Source organism: Borostomias antarcticus (genome assembly GCF_949987555.1).
Source record: "Borostomias antarcticus genome assembly, chromosome: 8".
Taxonomy (NCBI): domain Eukaryota; kingdom Metazoa; phylum Chordata; class Actinopteri; order Stomiiformes; family Stomiidae; genus Borostomias; species Borostomias antarcticus.
Window position 1 is genome coordinate 12,539,934 of NC_140241.1, and position 27,500 is coordinate 12,567,433.

Consider the following 27,500-nt stretch of genomic DNA (forward strand, 5'->3'; position numbering starts at 1 on the left):
CACCACCACCCCCTACTGGACCCACCACCACCACCCCCTACTGGACCCACCACCACCCCCGCCCTACTAGACCCACCACCACCACCCTACTGGACCCACCACCACCACCCTACTGGACCCACCACCACCACCGTACTGGACCCACCACCACCCCCCCCCTACTGGACCCACCACCACCACCCTACTAGACCCACCACCACCACCCTACTGGACCCACCACCACCCCACCCTACTAGACCCACCACCACCACCCTACTGGACCCACCACCACCCCACCCTACTAGACCCACCACCCCCCCCCTACTGGACCCACTGCCCCACCCTACTGGACCCACCACCACACTACTGGACCCACCACCACCACCCCCCTACTGGACCCACTGCCCCGCACTACTGGACCCACCACCACCCCCCCCCTACTGGACCCACCACCACCACCCTACTGGACCCACCACCACCACCCCCTACTGGACCCACCACCACCCCGCCCTACTGGACCCACCACCACCACCCCCTACTGGACCCACCACCACCCCGCCCTACTGGACCCACCACCACCCCCCCCCTACTGGACCCACCACCACCCCGCCCTACTGGACCCACCACCACCCCCCCCTCTACTGGACCCACCACCACCCCGCCCTACTGGACCCACCACCACCCCGCCCTACTGGACCCACCACCACCCCCCCCCTACTGGACCCACCACCACCCCCCCCCCTACTAGACCCACCACCACCACCCTACTGGACCCACCTCCACCACCCTACTGGACCCACCACCACCCCCCTACTGGACCCACCACCACCCCCCTACTGGACCCACCACCACCACCCTACTGGACCCACTGCCCCGCACTACTGGACCCACCACCACCACCCTACTGGACCCACCTCCACCACCCTACTGGACCCACCTCCACCACCCTACTGGACCCACCACCACCCCCCTACTGGACCCACCACCACCACCCTACTGGACCCACCACCACCACCCTACTAGACCCACCACCACCCCCCCCCTACTAGACCCACCACCACCACCCTACTGGACCCACCACCACCCCCCCCCTACTGGACCCACCTCCCTGCCCTACTGGACCGACCGCCCCACCCTACTGGACCCATAAACCCTGCATTCCCACCACTGTCTGAATCAGGCCTGATTTTAGGGTTCTCAATGTTATTGGTTTGCTTATGGATTTGACTTCGTATTCCAATAAACTGAAAAAAATAATTGGGTGAGGAAATAGACAGATCAGATTCGCTTGCATGTTTTTATTTTTCTGACTGGTAATTTGTATGATCATCATTATTCCTAATCTCACATGACCCCTTGAACTTGGCCTACCATAAGGAGCATCATCCTAGGTACCATTGTTAGTTTGTGATCCCTTTAAAAAGCACACAGCCATACTGTCATCTATCAGGGAGACAATAGGCTGAATCACAAACTAACTGCTTGTTTTTTGTTTGTCTTCATATATCTGAAATTAAATGTTGCTTGCCATGCATCAGCTTTCGTATAGGTCACACAACAAGCTCATGAACAGCTCACATTTGAGTACAACATTTGGTTCATTTTAACCGAGGATGTATTCAAATAGAAAACCCAGCCTGTTTAGAAGAAAACAGCGCTGCATTGTGGGTAAGGGATGAACTGTACGAGGTGAGGATGGGGTCTGTTTACCTGGAGTAGCAGGACAGGCTAGTGCACAATAATGTGTTGCCAACGGCGATGGGCACAAAATGCTGGTGCAGCCAACTGTTCACCCAGCAGTCGGGCACCACGTAGGCACCGTAGGTGATGGCACAGCCTGGTAGGACACACACACACACACACACACACACACACACACACACACAGTAGAGCACGTCAGAGATAACATACACCCCATACTGTAGGTGATGGCACAGCCTGACCACGAGCACACACACACACACACACACACACACACACACACACACGCAGTACAAACACGTCAAAGATAACCACAACCACTCCCTCCAACCTCAACCATGCTGTCTACCTGCCATAGAAACTACACTCATCCATAAGCTAGTCAATAGGTGTGATCAGAAGTCAATAACAGCATGATGCAGAGATTAACATGGCATTGACCTCTTTAGCAGTCAGGCATTCATTGACCTCTATAGCAGTCAGGCATTCATTGACCTCTATAGCAGTCAGGCATTCTAGTGTTAGAACTCTGGTTTGAAGTTCAATATTGAGAACCATTCTGTGGTATTGAGCAGTTCTATAATGTTGTAGCTATCCCCCCCCCCCCCCCCCCCCTGAGAGGACAGCACTGGGGACACTAGATGGACGTCTGGTCCTCTTTTATAGGTCTCCGACCGAGGGACAACCCCCCTGGCGCCTGAGACTCCGGAGATGGACTTTGAGACATGTGAGACGGGGTAGTGTGGGGCGCTAAGGAGCTTTGTGGAAGATTATGGATCAGATTATGGATCAGATTATGGATCACATTGCAGAATTTGGAACTGGTTTTGACAGGGAACTCATACACACACACACACACACACACACACACACACACACAACAATACACTAGAGACTACAGACCTACTTATAGGCATACTGTATGTAGAGGAATGTGGACTTTGTTCAAGGTCAAATGTGCTCAAACAAAGACACAAGCGTGTGTTCAGAAGAATGTTCTCTCAGCCAGACTGAGGAATCTGAGGCAATGAGGTTTGACTTTGGAACAGATGGACGATGCCTTTTATTGTTGCTTTATTGGAAAATTGGCCCTAAGGGTTGATGTCTTGCTCAGAAGAAAAACACTGTTCAAAGACAGAAGGAAACAAACAGCGATTCCGCGCTTGATTCAGGGCCGAGGAAGCCGATGACGTTATCTCGGTCAACGAGTAAACATGAGGTTTCATGGGCCTCGGAAAATCCTACTGTACTCCATGGATGTATTACTCAAGCCCCAGCACGCCCACGTCTGACAGGCTGCGTTTTAAGAGCCTCATTACGGCTAACCAAACACAGCGCTCCTGAAGGCATGTCTGCCCGGCGAGCTGCCCTACCCAGACTGTAGAGGCTGAGGGCTCCGTAGTCGAAGAAGTAGCAGATGTGCCGCGCCTCGGGCGACATGGTGCTGAAGGTGTGGGCGCAGCTGGAGGTGAAGGGGTAGACGCAGATCAGCAGCATGTACACCAGCAGAGGCCAGGTGTAGCCGTCCGACAGGAAGCTCAGCGACGAGCACAGGACGCTGAAGCGCCACAGGAAGTACCTGCGGCGGAGACAAGATCATGTTGAGACATTTTATATTAGGTGCTTCCAAAATACAAAATACAAAATGTGAACTTCAAAGCTGCAGTATGGAACTATGAGATAGATCCAAACTGGAGGGAGAGTTCCACAGGACAGGGTCACTACAGACTGCTACAGTGCTCTAGTGGTGCTCTAGTGATGCTCTAGTGGTGCTCTAGTGGTGCTCTAGTGGTGCTCTAGTGATGCTCTAGTGGTGCTCTAGTAGTCAGTCCCTCCAGAAAATGCTCCCATGCTCACAGAACACAAATCAAGCAGGGGTCTGGTGGTCCTCCCCCATGAGATTATGAGTGTCAGACATCTCATTTCCTGCATTCTAGTGAATTGCACCAATTTATGTTTAATGCATCAAGTTCAAAGTCCTCTGCTATTCTCATCATGAATGAAGGAAATAAATAGCCAATAAGAGTAGGCTAAAGCACAGCTGCATCGATTATATTAAGATTAAATCAATAAACATCAGATCATAGACATGGGCAAAATGTTTGGTCTGATAAACTTGGAAATAGCAAATGACCTGGACGACCATAGAGACCAGACATCGGGGGTTGTTTATAAGTTCCAATGCTGCCTTTTAAGGCTGCCTTCAATCATGACGCCGGTCTATACCGTACCTGGTCTAGGCGCTCTCGCATAGGCTATGGTTTTGTTATTTCTCATATCATTCCAAGCATGTGAAGACGTAGTGTAGGCTATATGCATTAGAGTGGGGTGCGCACGAAAATACAGGACAGGTTCTTTCATTTTTCGCATATTCTCGCAATATTCGCAAGTTCCCGCAACTTCAGAAAATCCCAGCATTTTCAACGCATAAAATCACATAAAAACCCTGCATATTCCATTGCATAATCAAGGATTTTAGCCTGCATAATCAAGGATGTTTGCCCGCATAATCAAGGATGTTTGCCCACGTTTTTCTGGAGGGACTGAGTAGTGCTCTAGTGATGCTCTAGTAGTGCTCTAGTGATGCCCTGTGATGCTCTAGTGATGCCCTGTGATGCTCTAGTGATGCCCTGTGATGCTCTAGTGGTGTTCTAGAAGTGCTCTAGTGATGCTCTAGTGATGCTCTAGTGGTGCTCTAGTGATGCTCTAATGGTGCTCTAATGGTGCTCTAGTGGTGCTCTAGTGATGCTCTAGTGATGCTCTAATGGTGCTCTAGTGATGCTCTAATGGTGCTCTAGTGATGCTCTAATGGTGCTCTAGTGATGCTCTAATGGTGCTCTAGTGATGCTCTAGTGGTGCTCTAGTGGTGCTCTAGTGGTGCTCTAATGGTGCTCTAGTGATGCTCTAGTGATGCTCTAGTGGTGCTCTAGTGGTGCTCTAGTGATGCTCTAGTGGTGCTCTAATGGTGCTCTAGTGATGCTCTAGTGATGCTCTAATGGTGCTCTAGTGATGCTCTAGTGGTGCTCTAATGGTGCTCTAGTGATGCTCTAGTGATGCTCTAGTGATGCTCTAGTGGTGCTCTAGTGGTGCTCTAGTGATGCTCTAGTGGTGCTCTAGTGATGCTCTAGTGGTGCTGTAGTGATGCTCTAGTGGTGCTCTAGTGGTGCTCTAGTGATGCTCTAGTGGTGCTCTAGTGATGCTCTAGTGGTGCTCTAGTGATGCTCTAGTGGTGCTCTAGTGGTGCTCTAGTGGTGCTCTAGTGATGCTCTAGTGGTGCTGTAGTGATGCTCTAGTAGTGCTCTAGTGATGCCCGGTGATGCTCTAATGGTGCTCTAGTGATTCTATAGTGATGCTCTAGTGGTGCTCTAGTGATGCTCTAATGGTGCTCTAGTGATGCTCTAATGGTGCTCTAGTGATGCCCGGTGATGCTCTAATGGTGCTCTAGTGATGCTCTAGTGGTGCTATAGTGATGCTCTAGTGGTGCTCTAGTGATGCTCTATGATTCTCTAGTAGTGCTCTAGTGATGCTCTAGTAGTGCTCTAGTGATGCTCTAGTGATTCTCTAGTAGTGCTTTAGTGATGCCCAGTGATGCTCTAGTGGTGCTCTAGTGATGCTCTAATGGTGCTCTAGTGATGCTCTATTGACTCTGACACCAAAGTAGAATGTCTTCTTTGTTGAGAGAGGCAGTAGGCAGCCCAGTGGTCAGAGTGTCCGACCAGCCACCGACCGGCCGGACACGTGACTTCCTATCAGCCACTGCCTACCGTTGTGCCCTTGAGCAAGGCACTTAACCCCAACACTAGCTCAAAACTGTACGTGGCTTTGGACGAAAACATCTGCTAAATGACTACAATTTCATACTTAATGTGCAGAGAATGCATTCCACATAAAGTTCAGAAAGATCAGCCGTTTCTGTGGGTGTGTGTGGGGGGTAGAGGGGCGTACCATGTGGGGAGGAAGTGGGTCCAGATGTTGACCGTCTCGTTGGTCATCTGGAAGCTGCTGAGGATGCAGTCCAGGGCGGAGCTCCGGGGGTGGCGGTAACCGGAGATGATCCCATCCTCCCGGAACACCTGACGACGCGCACACGCACGCACGCACGCACGCACACACACATCTCTGCTGAGATGCTCATAAACATCAAAGATGTTCCCAAAGTTCTTAGTTCTTTTATTCGGTATGTATTGACTTAGACTGAAAAGGGAGATTGTTGAACAGGGTTTGAGTTTCAAGACTGTTGTTTATATATATTATGGTTGTCTTTTTTGTTGATTATTGTTTTAGAGAATTTTGTGCATGTTATGTGATACTGTCTGTCCTGTTTTTAAGACATCAGGGACCATGTTGGAAACATGTTAACACTTTTACATATTATCCCTTGGAGTCAATGTTTGTAATATCCATAAAATCATCAATGAATCAATGAATCAATGAATCAATGAATCAATGAATCAATGAATCAATGAATCAATCAATCAATCAATCAATCAATCAATCAATCAATCAATCAATCGGAGCAGCTCCTTGGTGAACAATCTTGATGACCCTTCCTTTCTCCCCCACAGCCAGTGACCTGCCCATGGGGTGTCCTCTCAGGCAGCCCGGGGGGGGGGGCGCTCGTACCTTGGGGACCTGGTGGATGTCGAAGAGCTGTGGGAGTTTGATGCTGAGCATGTCTGTGGGCAGGCGGATGGCCCCCCTCCCCCTCTGACACGCCTCCCTGAGCCTCGCCCGGCCACCCTGGCACAGCAGGCACCAGACGGGGCAGTCGAACGCCGGGGCCTTGGCCGGGCCCTGGGCCTGGGGCCCTGCTCCTCCAGGCGAGTCCCATGGCATGCAGCGGCCCCAGCCCAGCCCCCAGCCCTGGCCCCAGCCTCCAACGCTGGGGCCCCCGCCCGGCCACACAGGAAACACTGCAGAGACAGAGACACAGACGGGATACGCTGGATCAATACGGCGCACCTGATACCGGACTTTAATCTGATCCATCTTCACATCACGGTTGACAACCAGGCTACTTTGCGGTGACGAGGTGACGTTGTCGATGGCAACCAAACCCTTGCCTTGGGACGAGTTCCTCTCAGATGGTGAGGGAGACAGTGGTTAGCATTGTCGCTGTGTGGTGGGCCGCTAACGGAGCTAGCATGACAAGAACAACATCATATGGTCTAGGAGGCAGCGGCCAGAGGACAGAGAGGTTGTCAATAAGACTCTTTCTGTGTCACCCACGCCGTGTCCTCCATATTCCAGGCATGCTTTCCTTTGGCATTCCGCTGGCTCGCACAGCGCTATTGTTAAGTCACAAAAATCTGGTCAATTATTTAGTTTCTGGTGAGAAGGTTTCTGAGCAATTCTTCTACCAACAACATTAATTTACCGGTGTGAAAACCTTGCTTAAAGCAGTGAGGTAAACTGCAGTCACACAATTTATTTAATGTCCTTCAGTCTCCATCCCCCCCCCCCCCCTCCTCTACCCCTCTCTCTCCTTCTTAATTTATTTTACATTGTGAGATGCATGGAGGCCACAGTGAAGATACACACTGAAATTTGAGTGAATCTTTGCAGTAACAGGAAGCACCGCGACTGGCACACACACACACAACCCTGGAGCACGCACCCACCCACACACACACACACACACACACACACACACAACCCTGGAGCACGCACCCACACACACACACACAAACCTGGAGCACGCACACACACACACACACACCCACACACACACAACCCTGGAGCACGCACCCACCCACCCACCCACCCACCCACACACACACAACCCTGGAGCACGCACCCACACACACACACACAACCCTGGAGCACGCACCCACACACACACACACACACAACCCTGGAGCACGCACCCACACACACACACACACACACAACCATGGAGCACGCACCCACACACACACACCCACACACACAACCCTGGAGCACGCACCCACACACACACACACACACACAACCCTGGAGCACGCACCCACACACACACCCACACAACCCTGGAGCACGCACCCACACCCACACAACCCTGGAGCACGCACGCACCCACACACACACACAACCCTGGAGCACGCACCCACACACACACAACCCTGGAGCCCGCACCCACACACACACACACCCACACACAACCCTGGAGCACGCACCCACACACACACAACCCTGGAGCACGCACCCACACACACCCACACACAACCCTGGAGCACGCACCCACACACACACACCCACACACAACCCTGGAGCACACACCCACACACAACCCTGGAACAGGCGCACATACACGGGCCCAAACACACACACACACACACACAACCATCCAACATGCTGGAACATGCGCACATACAGTATGCACACACGTGCCCACACACACACACACACACACACGCACACAAAAACACACACAGTGTACTGAGGTAAACAGGATGAGAATATCACTTGTTGTCTCAAGGCTGGAAGTCCTTACCCAAGATATCACTGAGAGAAAGATTAGAACGACCATGATAATAATTCAAAACAACACCCTGAGAACTGTGTTTAATGGTGTTGAGCAGCCCATTAAGTCAACAAATTGAATGTTCACAGTTCATTTTACTCTTTTATGGCTGTAGAAATGAAATTGCTGCAAATAAACATGTCATCCTGCAGGCCCATCCATCAGCCTGAGTGGTAGCAGGGCTGAGGAAGTGGACCAGGAAGCAGAGGACTGTGACATGTCACGCACTTCCATACTTCTCCTCGGTCTGCCTGAGAGGACTCCACTTCCCCTTCCTCACACTCCGGCCCCGGCTCCAGCCCTCAGTCCCAGTCCCGGCCCCATCCCCGGCCCCAGCCCCAGCCCGGCCCCTGCCTCAACATGAGGAACTGGGCCTCCTGACCCTGCAGCGCCTGGGGCATGTGGTGTCATCAGACCGTCTGCTGGGTACAGAAGCTCGGTGACAAATGACCACACACTTCCCCTCATCGGTACACTACCTAGTACCTTGTACCAGGAAGATTATAGTACCTACCTACCTTGTTCCAGTCAGATTATAGTACCTACCTACCTTGTACCAGGCAGATTATAGAACCTACCTACCTAGTACCAGGAAGATTATAGTACCTACCTACCTAGTACCAGGAAGATTATAGAACCTACCTACCTAGTACCAGGAAGATTATAGAACCTACCTACCTACCTAGTACCAGGAAGATTATAGTACCTACCTACCTAGTACCAGGAAGATTATAGAACCTACCTACCTACCTAGTACCAGGAAGATTATAGTACCTACCTACCTAGTACCAGGAAGATTATAGTACCTACCTACCTAGTACCAGGCAGATTATAGAACCTACCTACCTACCTAGTACCAGGAAGATTATAGTACCTACCTACCTAGTACCAGGACGATTATAGTACCTACCTACCTACCTAGTACCAGGAAGATTATAGTACCTACCTACCTAGTACCAGGAAGATTATAGTACCTACCTACCTAGCCAGGGCCTGCTAGGCAGATTATTGTACCTACCTATCAGGCCCTGGCTAGGTAGGTAGGTAGGTACAATAATTAGATTAGCAGGCCCTAGCTAGGTATGTAGGTACTATAATTAGCCTACCTAGCTAGGGCCTGCTAGGCTAATTATAGTACCTACCTACCTACCTAGCTAGGGCCTGCTAGACCAATTAGGCTGATTATAGTACCAGTTCTACCTACCTAGCCAGGGCCTGCCAGGCTGTGTGCGAGCCCAGAGGCAGAGAGCCCCAGAGCAGGCATGGTAGAGCAGACAGACAGAGGGGACCAGAGCAGGCCTGGTAGAGCAGACAGACGGAGGGGACCAGAGCAGGCCTGGTAGAGCAGACAGACGGAGGGGACCAGAGCAGGCCTGGTAGAGCAGACAGACGGAGGGGACCAGAGCAGGCCTGGTAGAGCAGACAGACAGAGGGGACCAGAGCAGGCCTGGTAGAGCAGACAGAGGGGACCAGAGCAGGCCTGGTAGAGCAGACAGACAGAGGGACCAGAGCAGGCCTGGTAGAGCAGACAGAGGGGATCAGAGCAGGCCTGGTAGAGTAGACAGAGGGGACCAGAGCAGGCCTGGTAGAGCAGACAGAGGGGATCAGAGCAGGCCTGGTAGAGCAGACAGACAGAGGGGACCAGAGCAGGCCTGGTAGAGCAGACAGAGGGGATCAGAGCAGGCCTGGTAGAGCAGACAGAGGGGACCAGAGCAGGCCTGGTAGAGCAGACAGAGGGGATCAGAGCAGGCGTGGTAGAGCAGACAGAGGGGACCAGAGCAGGCCTGGTAGAGCAGACAGAGGGGACCAGAGCAGGCCTGGTAGAGCAGACAGACAGAGGGGACCAGAGCAGGCCTGGTAGAGCAGACAGAGGGGAACAGAGCAGGCCTGGTAGAGCAGACAGAGGGGACCAGAGCAGGCCTGGTAGAGCAGACAGAGGGGACCAGAGCAGGCCTGGTAGAGCAGACAGAGGGGATCAGAGCAGGCGTGGTAGAGCAGACAGAGGGGACCAGAGCAGGCCTGGTAGAGCAGACAGACAGAGGGGACCAGAGCAGGCCTGGTAGAGCAGACAGAGGGGACCAGAGCAGGCATGGTAGAGCAGACAGAGGGGACCAGAGCAGGCCTGGTAGAGCAGACAGAGGGGATCAGAGCAGGCCTGGTAGAGCAGACAGAGGGGACCAGAGCAGGCCTGGTAGAGCAGACAGAGAGAACCAGAGCAGGCCTGGTAGAGCAGACAGAGGGGACCAGAGCAGGCCTGGTAGAGCAGACAGAGAGAACCAGAGCATGGTAGCAGACCAGCTGCAGACCCCATCCTGTTTACCAGCACAAAGTGAGCTTTGTGAGGCCCAGCCTTGAGAGAGCAGGGCCATGGGCTGACTGTTACACACACACGCACGGGCGCGCACACACACACGCACGCACGCGCACACACACACACACACACAATGCAAGACACAATGGCGTGTGTGTGAGGGCCATGGCAGCTCTAGCTGTGATCACGAGAAGGCATCCAAGCGGCCGGGTGAATATGATGGCGCACGTCGGCGTGGTAACAGCTGCAGATGCAAACCTGCTGATTTCCATATGGAACGTTCGATGTAATGTATGAATCTATTGTATCTCCTATGTTGTTGTTACAGGTTGCCTTTTAAACATCTGGCGAAGGACAGCAGGCGGAAATTAGCCATTGGGGCTAAATCTGGCTCTTTATAGTCTTACTATTGATTAATGTGCAGTGTCCCTGTTTAAATAATAAACTTAAACTTAATCCACTGTTGGAGATAAAACAACGCAACCAACAGACAACCTGGACAGATGTAGCTGGTTGTCCGGAGATCAGCCACCATGATTACAGCCCACAGAGAAACAGCAGCTTTAAAGCCCACCCACATCCATTGTATGATCTAAACGGTGGTAGAGCAATTATCAGACTTTCTCAAAAGTGCTAGTTTTGTCAACGTTTTGATCTGAACCATTGTATATGATCATAGGTAACCTTAAAACAGGGCTAAACATGATTTTCCCTTTACTACTCCTTTAAGACAACACAGAGGAATACGAGCTCCCCGCCTCGGGCCTCACAGTCAAACCCTTCTGACATGAGCAGCGTCTAACAGCCGATTGCATGCGTTTACCATGGACCGACCACTCATGACTGCCTGTAGAGACAAAGTAGAGTCAGTGTGCTTACTAACGTTCTTCCAGCACATCCCTCCTTTTTCTACGAAGCCCTTAGTCTCCGGAGGATATCAGCAGGGCTGGACTGGGACAAAAAATCGGCCCTGGCATTTTTGGCCCAGACCGGCCCACCACAATCGGCCGGACCCAGGGCTGGACTGGGTGAATATTTCCTACCGGGAAATGTAGCCCCAGTCAGGCCACTAGCCGAGCCGACGCGGTGAGATGGAACACCTTCAGTTTCGTTTTGTTGACGGGGGGGGGTGCTTCGCGATTTGTTGACGGGGGGGGGGGGGGGGGGGGTGCTGCTGCGCGATTTGTTGACGGGGGGGGGGATGCTGCTGCGCGATTTCTTGGGGGGGGGGGGGGGGGGTGCTGCTGCGCGATTTGTTGACGGGGGGACAGGCCAGTTGGCTCTCTAACGGCCCACGCAAATGACACCTGAAACTAACAGAGGGAGGGGTGGGGCCTACATATGATTGGGCCAGCCCAGTGTCAGTATAGAAAATGGACCAATGGGCCGCTGTCCCTGCTCTATGGGCCGTTCGTTAGCTCTTTTTTTTTTTTAGATCGGCCCACAAGTAGGTCCGGCCCACCGGGCATTTGCCCGGTACGCCACATGGCCAGTCCGGCCCTGGATATCAGTGTTTCCAACAGTAAGTCTCTCTCTCTCTCTCTCTCTCCTTCCTCTCACTCTCTCTCTGCCTCTCTCTCTCTACTATTCCCAGCAACCTCCCTCATAATCAGCGGTAAACAGAGAGTCAGCTGAGTCTGAGTCAGAGATACTCCCCCAGCCGGAGAGAGACAGACCCACACCTCCGTGTTCCCAGCGTTACATTCCCAGGGCACAGCCGCCCCTATTTACTCACTTCTCTGCACTTCTGGAGCCAAAACATTGGCTTTGTTGATTTTATTAGTAAAAGTTGCATTTAAGGCCAACATCTGCAGAGGTGAGGATGTGGTAGTGAGGGTGGTGAAAGGCTGTTAGTGAGGGTAGCAGCCTAGAACTTTCTGCTGCTTGAATTCACCTCCTTAGCATATTTCATGTTTTACAAACCCATTTATGAATATTTGAATCTGACTACTGAGGTTGCTAAAAGCAGGTAATGTTCTTCACCCCTGAAGACTACAGGACTTCATTGGCAAGGACTTCTTTCCATTTTGTGTAAAATAACGTGCCAAATAACGTGAAATAAAGTGCAATTTCCTCCCAGGGATCAATAGCACCCATTTACCTACCTACCTACCTCAGTGAAGATATTCTATTGTGTTCAGGTGACTCCAGCAGAAGACACAGCCTCTGGTGAACAATGTGTGTAAAGAGCCCTGAGGCGGTTCTGCATTTGTATGGGGGAATGTTCATGTTAAATCTATATTTGTTTATGCAAATATATCTGTTCAATTTCACATGTGGGAAGCATCGTCCCTGACTGTTCACACGCATGAAGCAACATGACCTCCTCTCTCCCTCCTCCTCCTCTCTCCCTTCTCCTCCTCTCTCCCTCCTCTCTCCCTCCACCTCCTCTCTCCCTTCTCCTCCTCTCTCCCTCCTCCTCCTCTCTCCCTCCTCCTCCTCTCTCCCTCCTCCTCCTCTCTCCCTTCTCCTCCTCTCTCCCTCCACCGATAAACCCCAACCTGAACCCTTCTATCGTACCCAAACTACACGACACCCTCAAAATCCAACCGCCAACCACTCTGGTTTTCTCTCTCTCCTTCCCTCTCTCTCTCTCTCCTCCCATTCTTTCGCCCTACTCCTGAATCCTGAAATTCCTTCCCTCGCTCGTCATTCCGTCACATGTGCAGGTTCAGTAGGCGCGTTCAGGGCGTGTGGGCTGATAATCAGACATGTAGCCTATCCTATGTAGGGAGCGTGTGGACACGGGCCGTCTCCCGAGGGCCGGGTCTCTGCGTCCGACTGCTCCACACAACATTCCATTGTGGTGTTGCGACATGGTTGAGTACAGAGAGTCCTCGGGACACAGAAGACGACATCACCATCCTGCCTCCTGTTGTTCACAGAACAGAGCCCCCCCACACACACATGAACGACCCCACCCCCAGACACACACGCACGCACACATCACACAACCCCCCCTCGCCCACACAGACATGAGCAGCCCTCCCCATTCCTACACACACACACGGACACACACACACACGCACGCACACACACACAAACAATTTGATTAATCCTTCTAGTATTCGCAGAAAAAACAGGATTTGCTGTTTATTCTCCACGCTAAGCAGCAGGTCGCCTGGACTTCCCTCATGTTGGAGATCTGGGGGAGCGTCCGTCTGAAGCCCCATGATGCCCTCTGGGAGGTCTGTGATGTCCCAGGTGTCCCTGCTTCGCTCGTCTCCATCGCTTTAACCCTTACTTTGCCCACGCCGGGTTCAAACTCAGCTCCTCTGACGTACCAACACATGCCACCATCTCTCGTAAACACCTCTACCAGCTATGCCACTGAAAAGGCTAGTGATTCTATGGCTCGGGTGGGCGGCATTCATACTGAGGAGTGAGTTAGTTTAACCAATTAAACCAATTAAACCTTTCAGACAGACATACAGTAACACAGTAAGTTCCATACATCTCGTGTTGTGTCAACATCGATCGACGGTTTCTCAAGATCCTTTCTCCTTTTCCTGGAAGTAGTTGTCTGGACGGGTTTGAGTTATGTAACCAATGCCTTGTTTTGACATAGCCTACAGTAACGCACATACCAGTGACTTGGGAGGGGTGGCATGTCCAGTGCATGTGAACGGTCACAGTAAGTAAGTGGCTGCGTGTGTGACTTTCACCAACATGTGAATGATTATGAGGACAGTGTCAGACTCTAAACAGCTACAGCTCGTCATACACAAAATATGTCCTATGGTCATGACGTTGCACGTGCGGACACTGGGGCTAGAACGAAGCTCTGCGGAGTGTTTACATTTGGGATGATTCAACAAACTAACAATTTACTGTAGCAACTCTGTATGAACGTGATGTTGAAACCCAATACGGGCCAGTCTTAATGCTTTTCGACAGGCTCTCAAAAACTGCAAAGCAGTGTGAAAGTTCTCAAACTGCAAAACAGTGTGAAAGTCTACACACCGGGGAAAAATAGAAGCAACCATCCAACTATTGTACATCAATGTTATTCCAACATCACTTGACACAACCACAACCCCTGAACCAACTTCAGTTTCACTGTAATTGCATTTTCCAGGAATGTGCACAGACTCGAGCTTCAGAGCAGACAATAGCGAAACTCTGTCAGGCAGCCACGGGCGAGCCCAGCCAGACCAACAGATATCACAACTTCACACACAGCCAGGCCATTCACATCAAGAGTATCGCAGCATCCACATACAGAATGGATATTGTAATCAATATTCGAAGTATATTTCTCCAAGAGCCACTTACCGTGGGAGTCGGGCATATGCGGAGGGAATGAACACCCTGCTATCTAAACAGTAGAGACGAGCAGCCTCGGGCGACAGGACCCCAGCTCAACTCGCTGTCGAGGTTTCTAGTAGGCTAGTCTGTCTGCAGGATCGCCGCTGCGCGCCGCCTGGGAGGAACCAGGAGGGAAGTAACTGCTCTCCTCACGTGGACTGTTTCAGCAACAATAACAAGAGCCATGTGTCCGGGGCCACGGCAGGAACGAGGCTCCGCTCCCCGACTCCCCGAGCATAAATATTTTGATTTCATATTTTGCCAGCGAGGAGAAGAGAGATATGTCAATTTCAACCCTGAAATAGGCCAATTTGTAGCGTACTGTCAATGTATTGTGTGTAGGCTGCATAGGCTTTGTTGGAGGATCAACACAATTTGAGAGTTAAATTTCTTTGCAGCCCTCCGTAGAATGATGAGATTGTAAGAGCTTCTTGTGTGAATAGCCTAAATTCGTGGTTTGGACTGTTGCCTAAAATCACAGAAAATGAAATGGCATGGATGTCCTGAAGGATTTCTCCAAAATCATCTCTCTCACTCCCTCTCACGCACGCACACGCACGCACGCACGCACTAGAAACAAAAAAAAGTTAACATTATTTCAGAAAATTGTTAAATGAACTAGGCTAAATTCGAAAGATTATCTCGTCTATATCAAAAGCATTCATTGTTCACAGTGTGATGGCAGCAGGTGATGTGGTTACTGGACTAAAATGTATTCGGTTGCTGAACGATAAAGATGGAAGAACCGATGACAAACGTCTCAGCTTGAAGCCGATGCGCTCATGTAGGCTATTTTAGAATCAACCACAACCAACTCTTTACAATAAAACTATCCAATCCTTATAGATTTGTCTTTATCGTGAAAATGTCAACCTATACTCTTCAATCCTTCACTAGCGAATAAAACCTGCAGATCACATGCCGAAATCCCACCCTTGGTGGAGATACTTTTTCATTGCATTGGGTGCGGACAAGCAAGACACATTCTGAGAATCAGCCTATTCTTTTGAAGTTCAGGGAGAGAGAAATGAACAATAATATTTTAGCATTATCATTATAAAGAACCAATTACACACACGGTCCGCCCAAAACTGCATGAACCTTTTTGCATGTCACATTTTCCAAATGTGCTGGTCATTTGCATGTTTGCCTCAGGTAAATGCTGGCAAACATGTGCAATTCTAGTTTAATCCCAGGGTTTCTTTTCTTTCTTTTTAAAGTGGTTGTGGAAAAAGGTCCGCTGTAGCCTAGTTGGCAGAAGTTAAGAGACACTTACTCTTGAAGACAGGGCAGAACGGTCCCTTCATATCCCTCCTTCGTTGAGAGACATTCCCTTTGACAAGAGCTTCTTTGACAAACGTTTAATTATCACAATTAATTTTCTGCTCCGTTAAGACTTCTCATCCTTCCTCACTACCCAGAACCGCTCGGAGTCCCCGGAGTTCGTGTGGGCACAGAAAAGTACTGTCCGCCCCCCCGTCCCCCACCCACACCCCTGAAAAAGTGGGTCAATGCTGTGCCAGCCATCTTCTGTTCGGATGGCGCTGACCTTGCTGGGGATTGGTCACTCTTGGCCATGCCATGCAGAGTGGTGGGCATCCAGCCCGGGAGAGAGAGAGTACTGTATGAACTAGGACCCACACCACAGAGCTAGTTAGAGAGCTAGGACCCACACCACAGAGCTAGTTAGAGAGCTAGGACACAGAGCTAGTCAGAGATAGATGATAGTCAAGATACTCTAACCACTGGGACGACCCCCCCCTCCCCCCACAGTGACAAGACAGCTCTAGGACTTCGCAGGAACAAGAAAGGGGACCCACTGGCCAATCCCAAAGCTGCTGATTCTTAAACATACTTTCAGAATAACAAACGTCTTTACATTAGTTTTTTTTTTTTTTTTTTATTGTTCAATGCGTGGCCACACACATACATTTCCTTTGCACTGCATGATGGGACAGTTACTATGGGGTAGTGGTGTTGATAGGATACAGAAGGAGTTCATAGGGGTCAAAACACAAACACCTCACCCAGTCTCTCAGTGACACCATCCTCTCCCTAGCGACAGTAACAGCAGAACAGTCTGCGCTCTTTCTAAGATGTTATCTTGATAAAGTCATGACTATTTCCTTTGACGACAGAAGGATTATCCGATTGATTTCAGAGAACGATGCACGACAACATTCCACATCATCCCAGTCCTACATTCTGTAATTTTTCATTCAGCACATTTTACAAAAATCAAAATAAAGTACATTTGGGTACAAAAATAAAATCCAAATTAAAACCATGAACAGGGCAAAACCCGTCATTTTATTTTCTAGCTCTCATTCTCGAACACAGATACCACAATACATTAGTCACTGGTCACAGAAGTACACACCGCAAAAACAAAACTAAACAAAAGAAGAAACAGATTAGCCACATAGGTAAGAAACCAATCCCGTAGAAGTGTACATCCATTCACCTCAAGCCACACAGTAACCCTACGAGCTACAAGACCCTGTTGTGATGCAAGGCAGGAAGCTTGGCAAGCGAAGTGTGTCTAAAACCATGGGTCTGCCCCCTCTGTCTCTGTCCAGGTGGAACCCCCTGTCTAAACCCACCAGCAGAGCAACTCCTGCCCTCCTCTCCACACAGACAGAGGGAAAGAGGGGGGAGGAGACAGAAATCCTAAAACTCTGCTCTATGTATTTGTAATCACTGGATGTATCTGAGTGTGAATGTCTGTGTGTGTGTGCGTGCGTGTGTGGGCTCTCTCTCGACACGTGTGTACGTTGTTGATATCATATACAGTTATACGCCTGGTTAGAGTGGGAACCAGGGAGCACTAAGATGCCTCCCCCCACCTCTAGTCACCCTGACCTCTAGAGGTCACTCATTAACTTCGGGGAGTTTTTTTTTTGGGGTAGGGGGGTGTGATCTGTTGTTATAGCCTCCCTGTCACCCATATCCCCGCCCTTTCCTTCCTCCAGCGTTCCTAGCTTTCCTTCCTTCCTTCTGTCCATCTTCCCCTGGCAGAGTGGGTGTCCCTGGGCAGAGCAGTAGGGTGGGAGAGAGAGAGGGAGTGAGTGTGTGATCAGCCGTCCGCCGCGCCGACCAGGCCCCCTCCCACCCTCTCAGCCAATCTCCTTCCACTGCCGGTAGAACGCCACCATGTTCTTCAGCTCCATACCGGCCGCACCCGCCGCCAAGACCGCCGCCTGGTTACCGCCGAGGCCGCGGGGAAACAAGGAAGAGGGTGTTAGCAACGACGCCGGCGCCAGCCAATCAAACAAGACCACAGGGAAAAAAGGAAGAGGGTGTTAGGAATGACGCCGGTGCCAGCCAATCAAACAAGACCACAGCGAAACAAGGAAGAGGGTGTTAGCAACGACGCCGGCGCCAGCCAATCAAACAGGTCAGTAAAAGAGGGGAAGGAGGAAGGTCTTTAAAACAGGCTCCTACTTAAAGCCTAAAAGCGGGTTTATGCCATAGAAGAAATGTTAATTATTCACTTCACACAGCAACACACACAGGAAAATATAACCAGGGGTACGACTCCAGGGGCAAAAACTAAAAATACATGATGGTCTGGACAGCTGGACATACCAGTCAGAACAGAGGACTGGTCTGGATTGATACGTAGATACCAGTAGACAGATGGATAGCTACAGTATAGCATGAACTAAATAAATCCATCCATGGCCCCAGGTTATTTATTCATATCCATATTTAGAACACGCACATGATTCCCCCACACTGTACACAGCCTCATAGTGTATAGATTGTATATCAGTGTATAGATTGTATATCAGTGTATAGATTGTATATCAGTAGTGTATAGATTGTATATCAGTAGTGTATAGATTGTATATCAGTAGTGTATAGATTGTATAACAGTGTATAGATTGTATATCAGTGTATATATTGTATATCAGTAGTGTATAGATTGTATAACAGTGTATAGATTGTATATCAGTAGTGTATAGATTGTATAACAGTGTATAGATTGTATATCAGTAGTGTATAGATTGTATAACAGTGTATAGATTGTATATCAGTGTATAGATTGTATATCAGTGTATATATTCTATATCAGTAGTGTATAGATTGTATAACAGTGTATAGATTGTATATCAGTGTATAGATTGTATATCAGTAGTGTATAGATTGTATATCAGTGTATAGATTGTATATCAGTAGTGTATAGATTGTATAACAGTGTATAGATTGTATATCAGTGTATAGATTGTATATCAGTAGTGTATAGATTGTATAACATTGTATAGATTGTATATCAGTAGTGTATAGATTGTATATCAGTGTATAGATTGTATATCAGTAGTGTATAGATTGTATAACAGTGTATAGATTGTATAACAGTAGTGTATAGATTGTATATCAGTAGTGTATAGATTGTATATCAGTGTATAGATTGTATATCAGTGTATGGATTGTATATCAGTAGTGTATAGATTGTACAACAGTGTATAGATTGTATATCAGTGTATAGATTGTATATCAGTAGTGTATAGATTGTATAACAGTGTATAGATTGTATATCAGTGTATAGATTGTATATCAGTAGTGTATAGATTGTATAACAGTGTATAGATTGTATATTAGTGTATAGATTGTATATCAGTAGTGTATAGATTGTATATCAGTAGTGTATAGATTGTATATCAGTAGTGTATAGATTGTATAACAGTGTATAGATTGTATATCAGTAGTGTATAGATTGTATATCAGTGTATAGATTGTATATCAGTGTATAGATTGTATATCAGTGTATAGATTGTATATCAGTGTATAGATTGTATATCAGTAGTGTATAGATTGTATATCAGTGTATAGATTGTATATCAGTGTATATATTGTATATCAGTAGTGTATAGATTGTATATCAGTAGTGTATAGATTGTATATCAGTAGTGTATAGATTGTATAACATTGTATAGATTGTATATCAGTAGTGTATAGATTGTATATCAGTGTATAGATTGTATATCAGTAGTGTATAGATTGTATAACAGTGTATAGATTGTATATCAGTGTATAGATTGTATATCAGTAGTGTATAGATTGTACAACAGTGTATAGATTGTATATCAGTGTATAGATTGTATATCAGTAGTGTATAGATTGTATAACAGTGTATAGATTGTATATTAGTGTATAGATTGTATATCAGTAGTGTATAGATTGTATATCAGTAGTGTATAGATTGTATATCAGTAGTGTATAGATTGTATAACAGTGTATAGATTGTATATCAGTGTATAGATTGTATATCAGTAGTGTATAGATTGTATATCAGTGTATAGATTGTATATCAGTAGTGTATAGATTGTATATCAGTGTATAGATTGTATATCAGTGTATATATTGTATATCAGTAGTGTATAGATTGTATATCAGTAGTGTATAGATTGTATAACAGTGTATAGATTGTATATCAGTAGTGTATAGATTGTATAACATTGTATAGATTGTATATCAGTAGTGTATAGATTGTATATCAGTAGTGTATAGATTGTATATCAGTAGTGTATAGATTGTACAACAGTGTATAGATTGTATATCAGTGTATAGATTGTATATCAGTAGTGTATAGATTGTATATCAGTAGTGTATAGATTGTATAACAGTGTATAGATTGTATATCAGTGTATAGATTGTATATCAGTAGTGTATAGATTGTACAACAGTGTATAGATTGTATATCAGTAGTGTATAGATTGTATAACAGTGTATAGATTGTATATCAGTGTATAGATTGTATATCAGTAGTGTATGGATTGTATAACAGTGTATAGATTGTATATCAGTGTATAGATTGTATATCAGTAGTGTATAGATTGTATAACAGTGTATAGATTGTATATCAGTGTATAGATTGTATAACAGTGTATAGATTGTATATCAGTGTATAGATTGTATATCAGTAGTGTATAGATTGTATAACAGTGTATAGATTGTATATCAGTGTATAGATTGTATATCAGTAGTGTATAGATTGCATAACAGTGTATAGATTGTATATCAGTGGTGTATAGATTGTATAACAGTGTATAGGTTGTATATCAGTAGGTTATAGATTGTATAACAGTGTATAGATTGTATATCAGTGTATAGATTGTATATCAGTAGTGTACAGATTGTATAACAGTGTATAGATTGTATATCAGTGTATAGATTGTATATCAGTGTATAGATTGTATAACAGTGTATAGATTGTATATCAGTAGTGTATAGATTGTATATCAGTAGTGTATAGATTGTATATCAGTGTATAGATTGTATATCAGTAGTGTATAGATTGTATAACAGTGTATAGATTGTATATCAGTGTATAGATTGTATATCAGTAGTGTATAGATTGTACAACAGTGTATAGATTGTATATCAGTGTATAGATTGTATATCAGTAGTGTATAGATTGTATAACAGTGTATAGATTGTATATCAGTGTATAGATTGTATATCAGTAGTGTATAGATTGTATATCAGTGTATAGATTGTATATCAGTGTATAGATTGTATATCAGTAGTGTATAGATTGTACAACAGTGTATAGATTGTATATCAGTGTATAGATTGTATATCAGTAGTGTATAGATTGTATATCAGTGTATAGATTGTATATCAGTAGTGTATGGATTGTATAACAGTGTATTGATTGTATATCAGTGTATAGATTGTATATCAGTAGTGTATAGATTGTATAACAGTGTATAGATTGTATATCAGTGTATAGATTGTATATCAGTAGTGTATAGATTGTATAACAGTGTATAGATTGTATATCAGTGTATAGATTGTATATCAGTAGTGTATAGATTGTATATCAGTAGTGTATAGATTGTATAACAGTGTATAGATTGTATATCAGTAGGTTATAGATTGTATAACAGTGTATAGATTGTATATCAGTGTATAGATTGTATATCAGTAGTGTACAGATTGTATAACAGTGTATAGATTGTATATCAGTGTATAGATTGTATATCAGTGTATAGATTGTATAACAGTGTATAGATTGTATATCAGTAGTGTATAGATTGTATATCAGTAGTGTATAGATTGTATAACAGTGTATAGATTGTATATCAGTAGTGTATAGATTGTATATAAGTGTATAGATTGTATAACATTGTATAGATTGTATTTCTTGTGTAATTTGTATCTTATCTCTATTTTTAGCTTACATTGTATAGATAGTTTTTTGTGTAGTTGGTAACTTGTGTAGGCCTACTGTAATTACCTGTGACTGTTGAGCACATCACAGAGCTGGCAATAACATTTCACTGTGATTGTACACTATGTTTACATGTGACAAATAAAGATCTGAATCTGAGATACTGTAGATAGATATCCATCTTTATCTTTACACTGTATAGAAATGGTACTTGTGTGATTTGTAAATGTATAATTTGTCAATTGGAGTGTTGGGAGTTTATCTGTAATGAGCATATCTTGGAGCTGGTCCAGCCCAGCCCAGCCCAGCCCAGCCCAGCCCAGCCCAGCCCAGCCCAGCCCAGCCCAGCCCAGCCCAGCCCACTCACTGACCTTCATAGGGGCAGATCTGGTGCTCAGCTCCTCCACCGAGTGGCCGGTCAGAATGGTCACCATGCCGGCAGTGTCCTCGTCTCCGTTGCTCTGGGAGATGGTCAACTGGCGACAGCTGTCCACCATCTTATATAGGTGCCTTAACAACAGAGCAGAGGTCACATCAGCAGGCCGGAGACCTCTCACCTCGCTAGGAGGAGGTGCAGACTGACACACAGAGGGAGGGAGAGAGACTTACCAGGCTTCAATGTCCTGTCGTTTCAACTTGTCTCTCTCAAAACTCCGCCCAGACTCCTTCTGGCAGCGGAGGTACCTGTGTGTCAGGGTCAGAGGTTAAAGTTCACAGCGACTGATCCAAGCCCTGACTGCTTAGAAACGGCAATCTAGGTAAGGTCAATGTGCAACCCTTTACATTTTATGGGGGAGCTATCCCTTTAATGTCCTCACGCACGCGCACGCACACGCACACACACACACCTGTTGCCCTTCCGGAACTCAGACTCCAGGAAGCGGATCCCGTCTCTGGCGCCAGCATTCTCCTTCTTCAGCACGTCCAGCCCGTCGATCACTGGACACACAACCCAGGTCAACATCCACATCTCAATCACAGACACACAACCCAGGTCAACATCCACATCTCAATCACAGACACACAGCTCAGGTCAACATCCACATCTCAATCACAGACACACAACTCCAGTTAACACAACATCGGTGCTTCAAACTCTATCTCGATATCTCAATAACTGAGAGACAAACAACTTATTCAAGTTTACAGAAGTCCAAAACGTCACGTCTAGCAGCCTCAGCCAAGTCCTGGGTGGAGGGTTTGGTGCTCAAAAGCAGAGGACAATACATGTATTCAAAGCTGTTTACCTGGGAATTTCCACTGGACTACCCAAAATAAAGAAAGCTGGAGCGCTCATTCATAGTCTGCACGTTATTCCCGGGGTGGTGAGTGACGAATCCACAATGTGTCTTGCTCAGAGTCAACGTGACTGACATTAGACAACGTGATTAAAGTTGATCTTATCTTCAGTCAACATGCATACTTTAACTCTGACACACAACTTCAGTCAACGCTCATACATGGGTTGTCTCAGCAAGTGGACGGGGCAGGGTCACCTGTCGGCCAAGTTTGAACTGGGAGGGGGGGGGGGGGGGGGCAGGGTTTGAGCGGGGTTTGAGGGCTGGGGGCGGGGTTGGAGGGCTGGGGGCGGGGCAGGCTCACCTGTGCGGGGGATGATGATGATGAAGCAGCCGCTGCTGGCCAGCTGGCGGAGGAGGTGCAGGTGCTGGCACAGGGCGGCCGTGTCGGGCACCAGGTAGGGAGACATGGAGGACTGGGCCTTGGGCTGCTGCAGGCTGCCCTCCAGCTGGGACACCTCCAGCTAGGGGGGAGAGGAGGACGGTTAGGGTCAGAGGAGCAGCCGGGGGGTCAGGGGTCAGACGGACGGGGGGAGAGGAGGACGGTGAGGGTCAGAGGAGCAGCCGGGGGGTCAGGGGTCAGATGGACGGGGGGAGAGGAGGACGGTGAGGGTCAGAGGAGCAGCCGGGGGGTCAGGGGTCAGACGGACGGGGGGAAAGGAGGACGGTGAGGGTCAGAGAAGCAGCCGGGGGGTCAGGGGTCAGACGGACGGGGGGAGAGGAGGACGGTTAGGGTCAGAGAAGGAGCCGGGGGGTCAGGTCCGCTGCTAAGGTTTTGACGTGGCGCACCGCCACAGCAAGATCCTTGCCGCCACACCAAACATATGATACAAAAAACAATAATACAAAATAGGCTATATATATATATATAAAAGTCTTAAATTAAAAATCTTGAACTTTTTAAATATTTCTGCCTAAATGCGCTTTCAAAACCACTGTCGCGCCCACATTAGGACTATTTATTTTCAATAAGACTAGCCTATAGGCCGCGCGCTCTGTGCCGCTCCATGCTGCTCCTTTCAGAGGTGATCGGAAGACTGCGCATGAGGCATGAGGTTACAACGAAAGATAGGTAGGCTATTGACGCTCAAATATTACCATAGTGTTAACCAGTGTTTGAATTGGGCCAAACACTGGTGCTGGCACCTAGGCCTACTCCTCTAAATGCCTAGCCTACTGTCTAAAATACATTTATGTTAGTAATCTAAGTGCCGTTATAGCTACAGTTAGACGTGCCGACAGCTCCTGCCCATCTCAAGCACGTTGGTAAAGCCTTTGGTTTTTCCCGGATGACAACTAGCGGATCCTATAACCTAATATATCAATACAATTTTCCAGATGGGCATACGACAATTTTTGAAGAGGAAGAGAGAGGAGAATGATGAGACCAGTCAGGTAGGCTAGGTTATTGAAGAGGAAGAGAGAGGAGAATGATGAGACCAGTCAGGTAGGCTAGGTTATTGAAGAGGAAGAGAGGAGAATGATGAGACCAGTCAGGTAGGCTAGGTTATTGAAGAGGAAGAGAGAGGAGAATGATGAGACCAGTCAGGTAGGCTAGGTTATTGCCGACTAGCCATGATTCACATCAGGGGGATTCAGGAACAAGGCAAGCTACCTGTAGGCTAACAGTTTTGCCCGCTTCCCAGGGACCAGTAAACTCTGTTCGGCCAAGAGGAATGCATGCAGGTGTCTGATCGGACAAGTAAAAAATGAATATGATAAATTGGCCTTGTGTTGCTAACGTTACGTAACGTTATCTGAAAATACAGTTTGAGCCGAAGCGGAGCCTGCTCCATTTGAGCTACGCGCTGCTGTCGGTCAGCCCTTCAAGCGAGCGTTGTCAAGGAGACATAAACCACAAGCGCGAGTAGGTTCTGCAACTTTCGTGCGAGTCAGGCGCAGCGCTGCCTGATGGATTGTGCGACGGTCTTTTTGGCTGGCTGAACTAACACTAGCTTGCGTTAATGTTCCTCCAGCCACCTAAAATGTGCCAATCAAAATACAGAAAAAGCAACAAATTATTTAGGCACGTTTAAAGACTAGCTTACCTTTTTATTTATTTATCTACAGCTGCTGTTATAATGGTAACCTACAATACATTTGATTAAAATATGTCTATAAACCATATGATTTATTAAGTGCTTGTGTGGGTTTTCTGTTTTATCCCCTCCAGTTACATGTAATTAATTACATTTTAAGCTCTAGGACTTTACCAGCCTTACGAGATAAGTTAGGCCATCTTTATAGACCTACTCTTCAGTTAATTGTTTTTTTTAGGCAGAGGCAGGGCTTGTGGTAGGAGAGGACAGGACTGTGGCACAGGTGAGAGAGAAGAGGAGAGAGGGGTTGTTGAGAGGAGCGCAAGAGAGGAGAGAGGAGAAGGAAGGGGACAGGAGAGAGGAACAAGGGAGGAAGAAGGGTGGTCTCCGATCCCCTACTTTTTCCGTTTCGAAATCTGACTTTTTCACACACCACCACACCAAGAGATCAGTTCCACAGGAAACACTGGTCAGGGGTCAGACTGACCTGCAGGCGCAGCTGAGCCATGTCCCTCATCAGACGGTTCCGACGCGTCTCCTCCTCCGCCTGGACGGACACACACACACACAAATACACACACGCACACAAATACGCACACGCACACACACGCGCGCGCGCACACACACACACACACACACACACACACACACACACACACACACACACACACACACACACACACACACACACACACACACACACACACACACACACACACACACACACACACACACACACACACACACACACACACACACACACACACACACACACACGGGAGAATATATGAAGCCAAACAGCCATTAATCAAGCATGGTCTGGTCACACTATCAGTCATATAAAAACATCATCGCCAGACTGTTAAAAAAGGCTTGAATCAGAATGGAAATGCACTCTTTGTGGGCAGACATCTTCTGCTGCGCTGAATTGGTCCACGCAGCTGTCACTCACCATGCGGAACTGGGCCTTGGCTTGCTGCACCAGGTTGTCCTGCTCTGATTGGCTGATGCTGGTGAAGATGCCCGCCTCCGGGTTGAAGTGCAGCACGTTGCCTTGGAGACTGGTGAGGAAATGGCCAAAACTGCGGATGCAACACACACGTACTACACACTGGGAGAGGAGGAGGAGAGAAGGAGAGAGGGGTGGGGTGGAGAAGGAGAGAGAGAGAGAGAGGGGGGGGGACAGAGAGAGAGAGAGAGAAAGAGGAGAGGCAGGGAGAGAGAGAAGGAGAGAGGGGGGGGGGGGAGAGGAGAGAGAGGGAGAGAGGGGGGGCAGAGAGAGAGAGAGGGGGGCAGAGAGATGAGAGAGAGAGAAAGAGGAGAGACAGGGAGAGAGAGAAGGAGGGGGGGGGGAGATAGAGAGAGAGAGTGGAGGGGGGGGGGGGCAGAGAACAGGGAAGAGGAAGTAAAGACAGCAGGTTAGGAGAGATCCAGTGGTGGAAGCATTAACAAGATGTCATTTAAACCAGGTGATGGTGGCTGTGTGTGTGTGTGTGTGTGTACCTCCTGGACAGGGCTGAGTGGGGGTCTGTGTGTGTGTGTGTGTGTGTGTGTGTGTGCGTGTGTGTACCTCCTGGACAGGGCTGAGTGGGGGTCTGTGTGTGTGTGTGTGTGTGTGTGTGTGTGTGTGTGTGTGTGTACCTCCTGGACAGGACTGAGTGGGGGTCTGTGTGTGTGTGTGTGTGTACCTCCTGGAGAGGGCTGAGGGGTGGTCTGTGTGTGTGTGCGGTGTGTGTGTGTGTGTGTGTGTGTGTGTGTGTGTGTGTGTGTGTGTGTGTGCGGGTGCGTGTACCTCCTGGACAGGGCTGAGGGGTGGTGGGTGTGTGTGTGTGCGGGTGTGTGTCTGTGTGTGTGTGTGCGCAGGTGTGTGTGTGTACCTCCTGGACAGGGCTGAGGGGTGGTGGGTGTGTGTGTGTGCGGGTGGGTGTGTGTGTGTGTGTACCTCCTGGACAGGGCTGAGGGGTGGTGGGTGTGTGTGTATGCGGGTGGGTGTGTGTGTGTGTGTACCTCCTGGACAGGGCTGAGGGGTGGTCTGTGCTGGGTGAAGTCCAGCCGCCGGTGGGCCAGGTTGAGGGCAGGCAGGTGATGCAGAGCCAGGTCCTCCGGGAGCAGCAGCGTCTGGACCAGACCTGGACACTCACTCTCCCTCAGCAGGTCCACCACCTCCGCACCCAGACCCAGC

At 48.0% G+C, this 27,500-nt stretch overlaps 2 protein-coding genes across 2 annotated transcripts in view; both read right to left on the reverse strand.

Annotated features, from left to right (window-relative positions):
- paqr6 (progestin and adipoQ receptor family member VI) overlaps nucleotides 1-6,369 on the reverse strand; it is a gene marked incomplete at its 3' end in the record, with an annotated part of 8,740 nt that extends 2,371 nt beyond the window's left edge. The window contains 4 exon segments of the mRNA XM_084442472.1: nucleotides 1,690-1,816; nucleotides 3,054-3,259; nucleotides 5,626-5,753; nucleotides 6,304-6,369. Of these exon segments, the coding sequence (XP_084298598.1) occupies nucleotides 1,690-1,816; nucleotides 3,054-3,259; nucleotides 5,626-5,753; nucleotides 6,304-6,354 (512 nt within the window). The 5' untranslated portion in view covers nucleotides 6,355-6,369.
- An 11,246-nt stretch (nucleotides 6,370-17,615) lies between these two features.
- smg5 (SMG5 nonsense mediated mRNA decay factor) overlaps nucleotides 17,616-27,500 on the reverse strand; it is a 31,259-nt gene continuing 21,374 nt past the window's right edge. Inside the window, exons 15-22 of the mRNA XM_084442292.1 lie at nucleotides 27,326-27,500; nucleotides 26,271-26,429; nucleotides 25,806-25,865; nucleotides 23,584-23,743; nucleotides 22,830-22,920; nucleotides 22,591-22,665; nucleotides 22,353-22,491; nucleotides 17,616-18,001 (exon numbers count right to left, since the gene is read on the reverse strand). The exon at nucleotides 27,326-27,500 is cut by the window's right edge and continues 1 nt beyond it. Of these exons, the coding sequence (XP_084298418.1) occupies nucleotides 17,918-18,001; nucleotides 22,353-22,491; nucleotides 22,591-22,665; nucleotides 22,830-22,920; nucleotides 23,584-23,743; nucleotides 25,806-25,865; nucleotides 26,271-26,429; nucleotides 27,326-27,500 (943 nt within the window). The 3' untranslated portion in view covers nucleotides 17,616-17,917. The remainder of the gene's footprint in view (nucleotides 18,002-22,352; nucleotides 22,492-22,590; nucleotides 22,666-22,829; nucleotides 22,921-23,583; nucleotides 23,744-25,805; nucleotides 25,866-26,270; nucleotides 26,430-27,325) is intronic.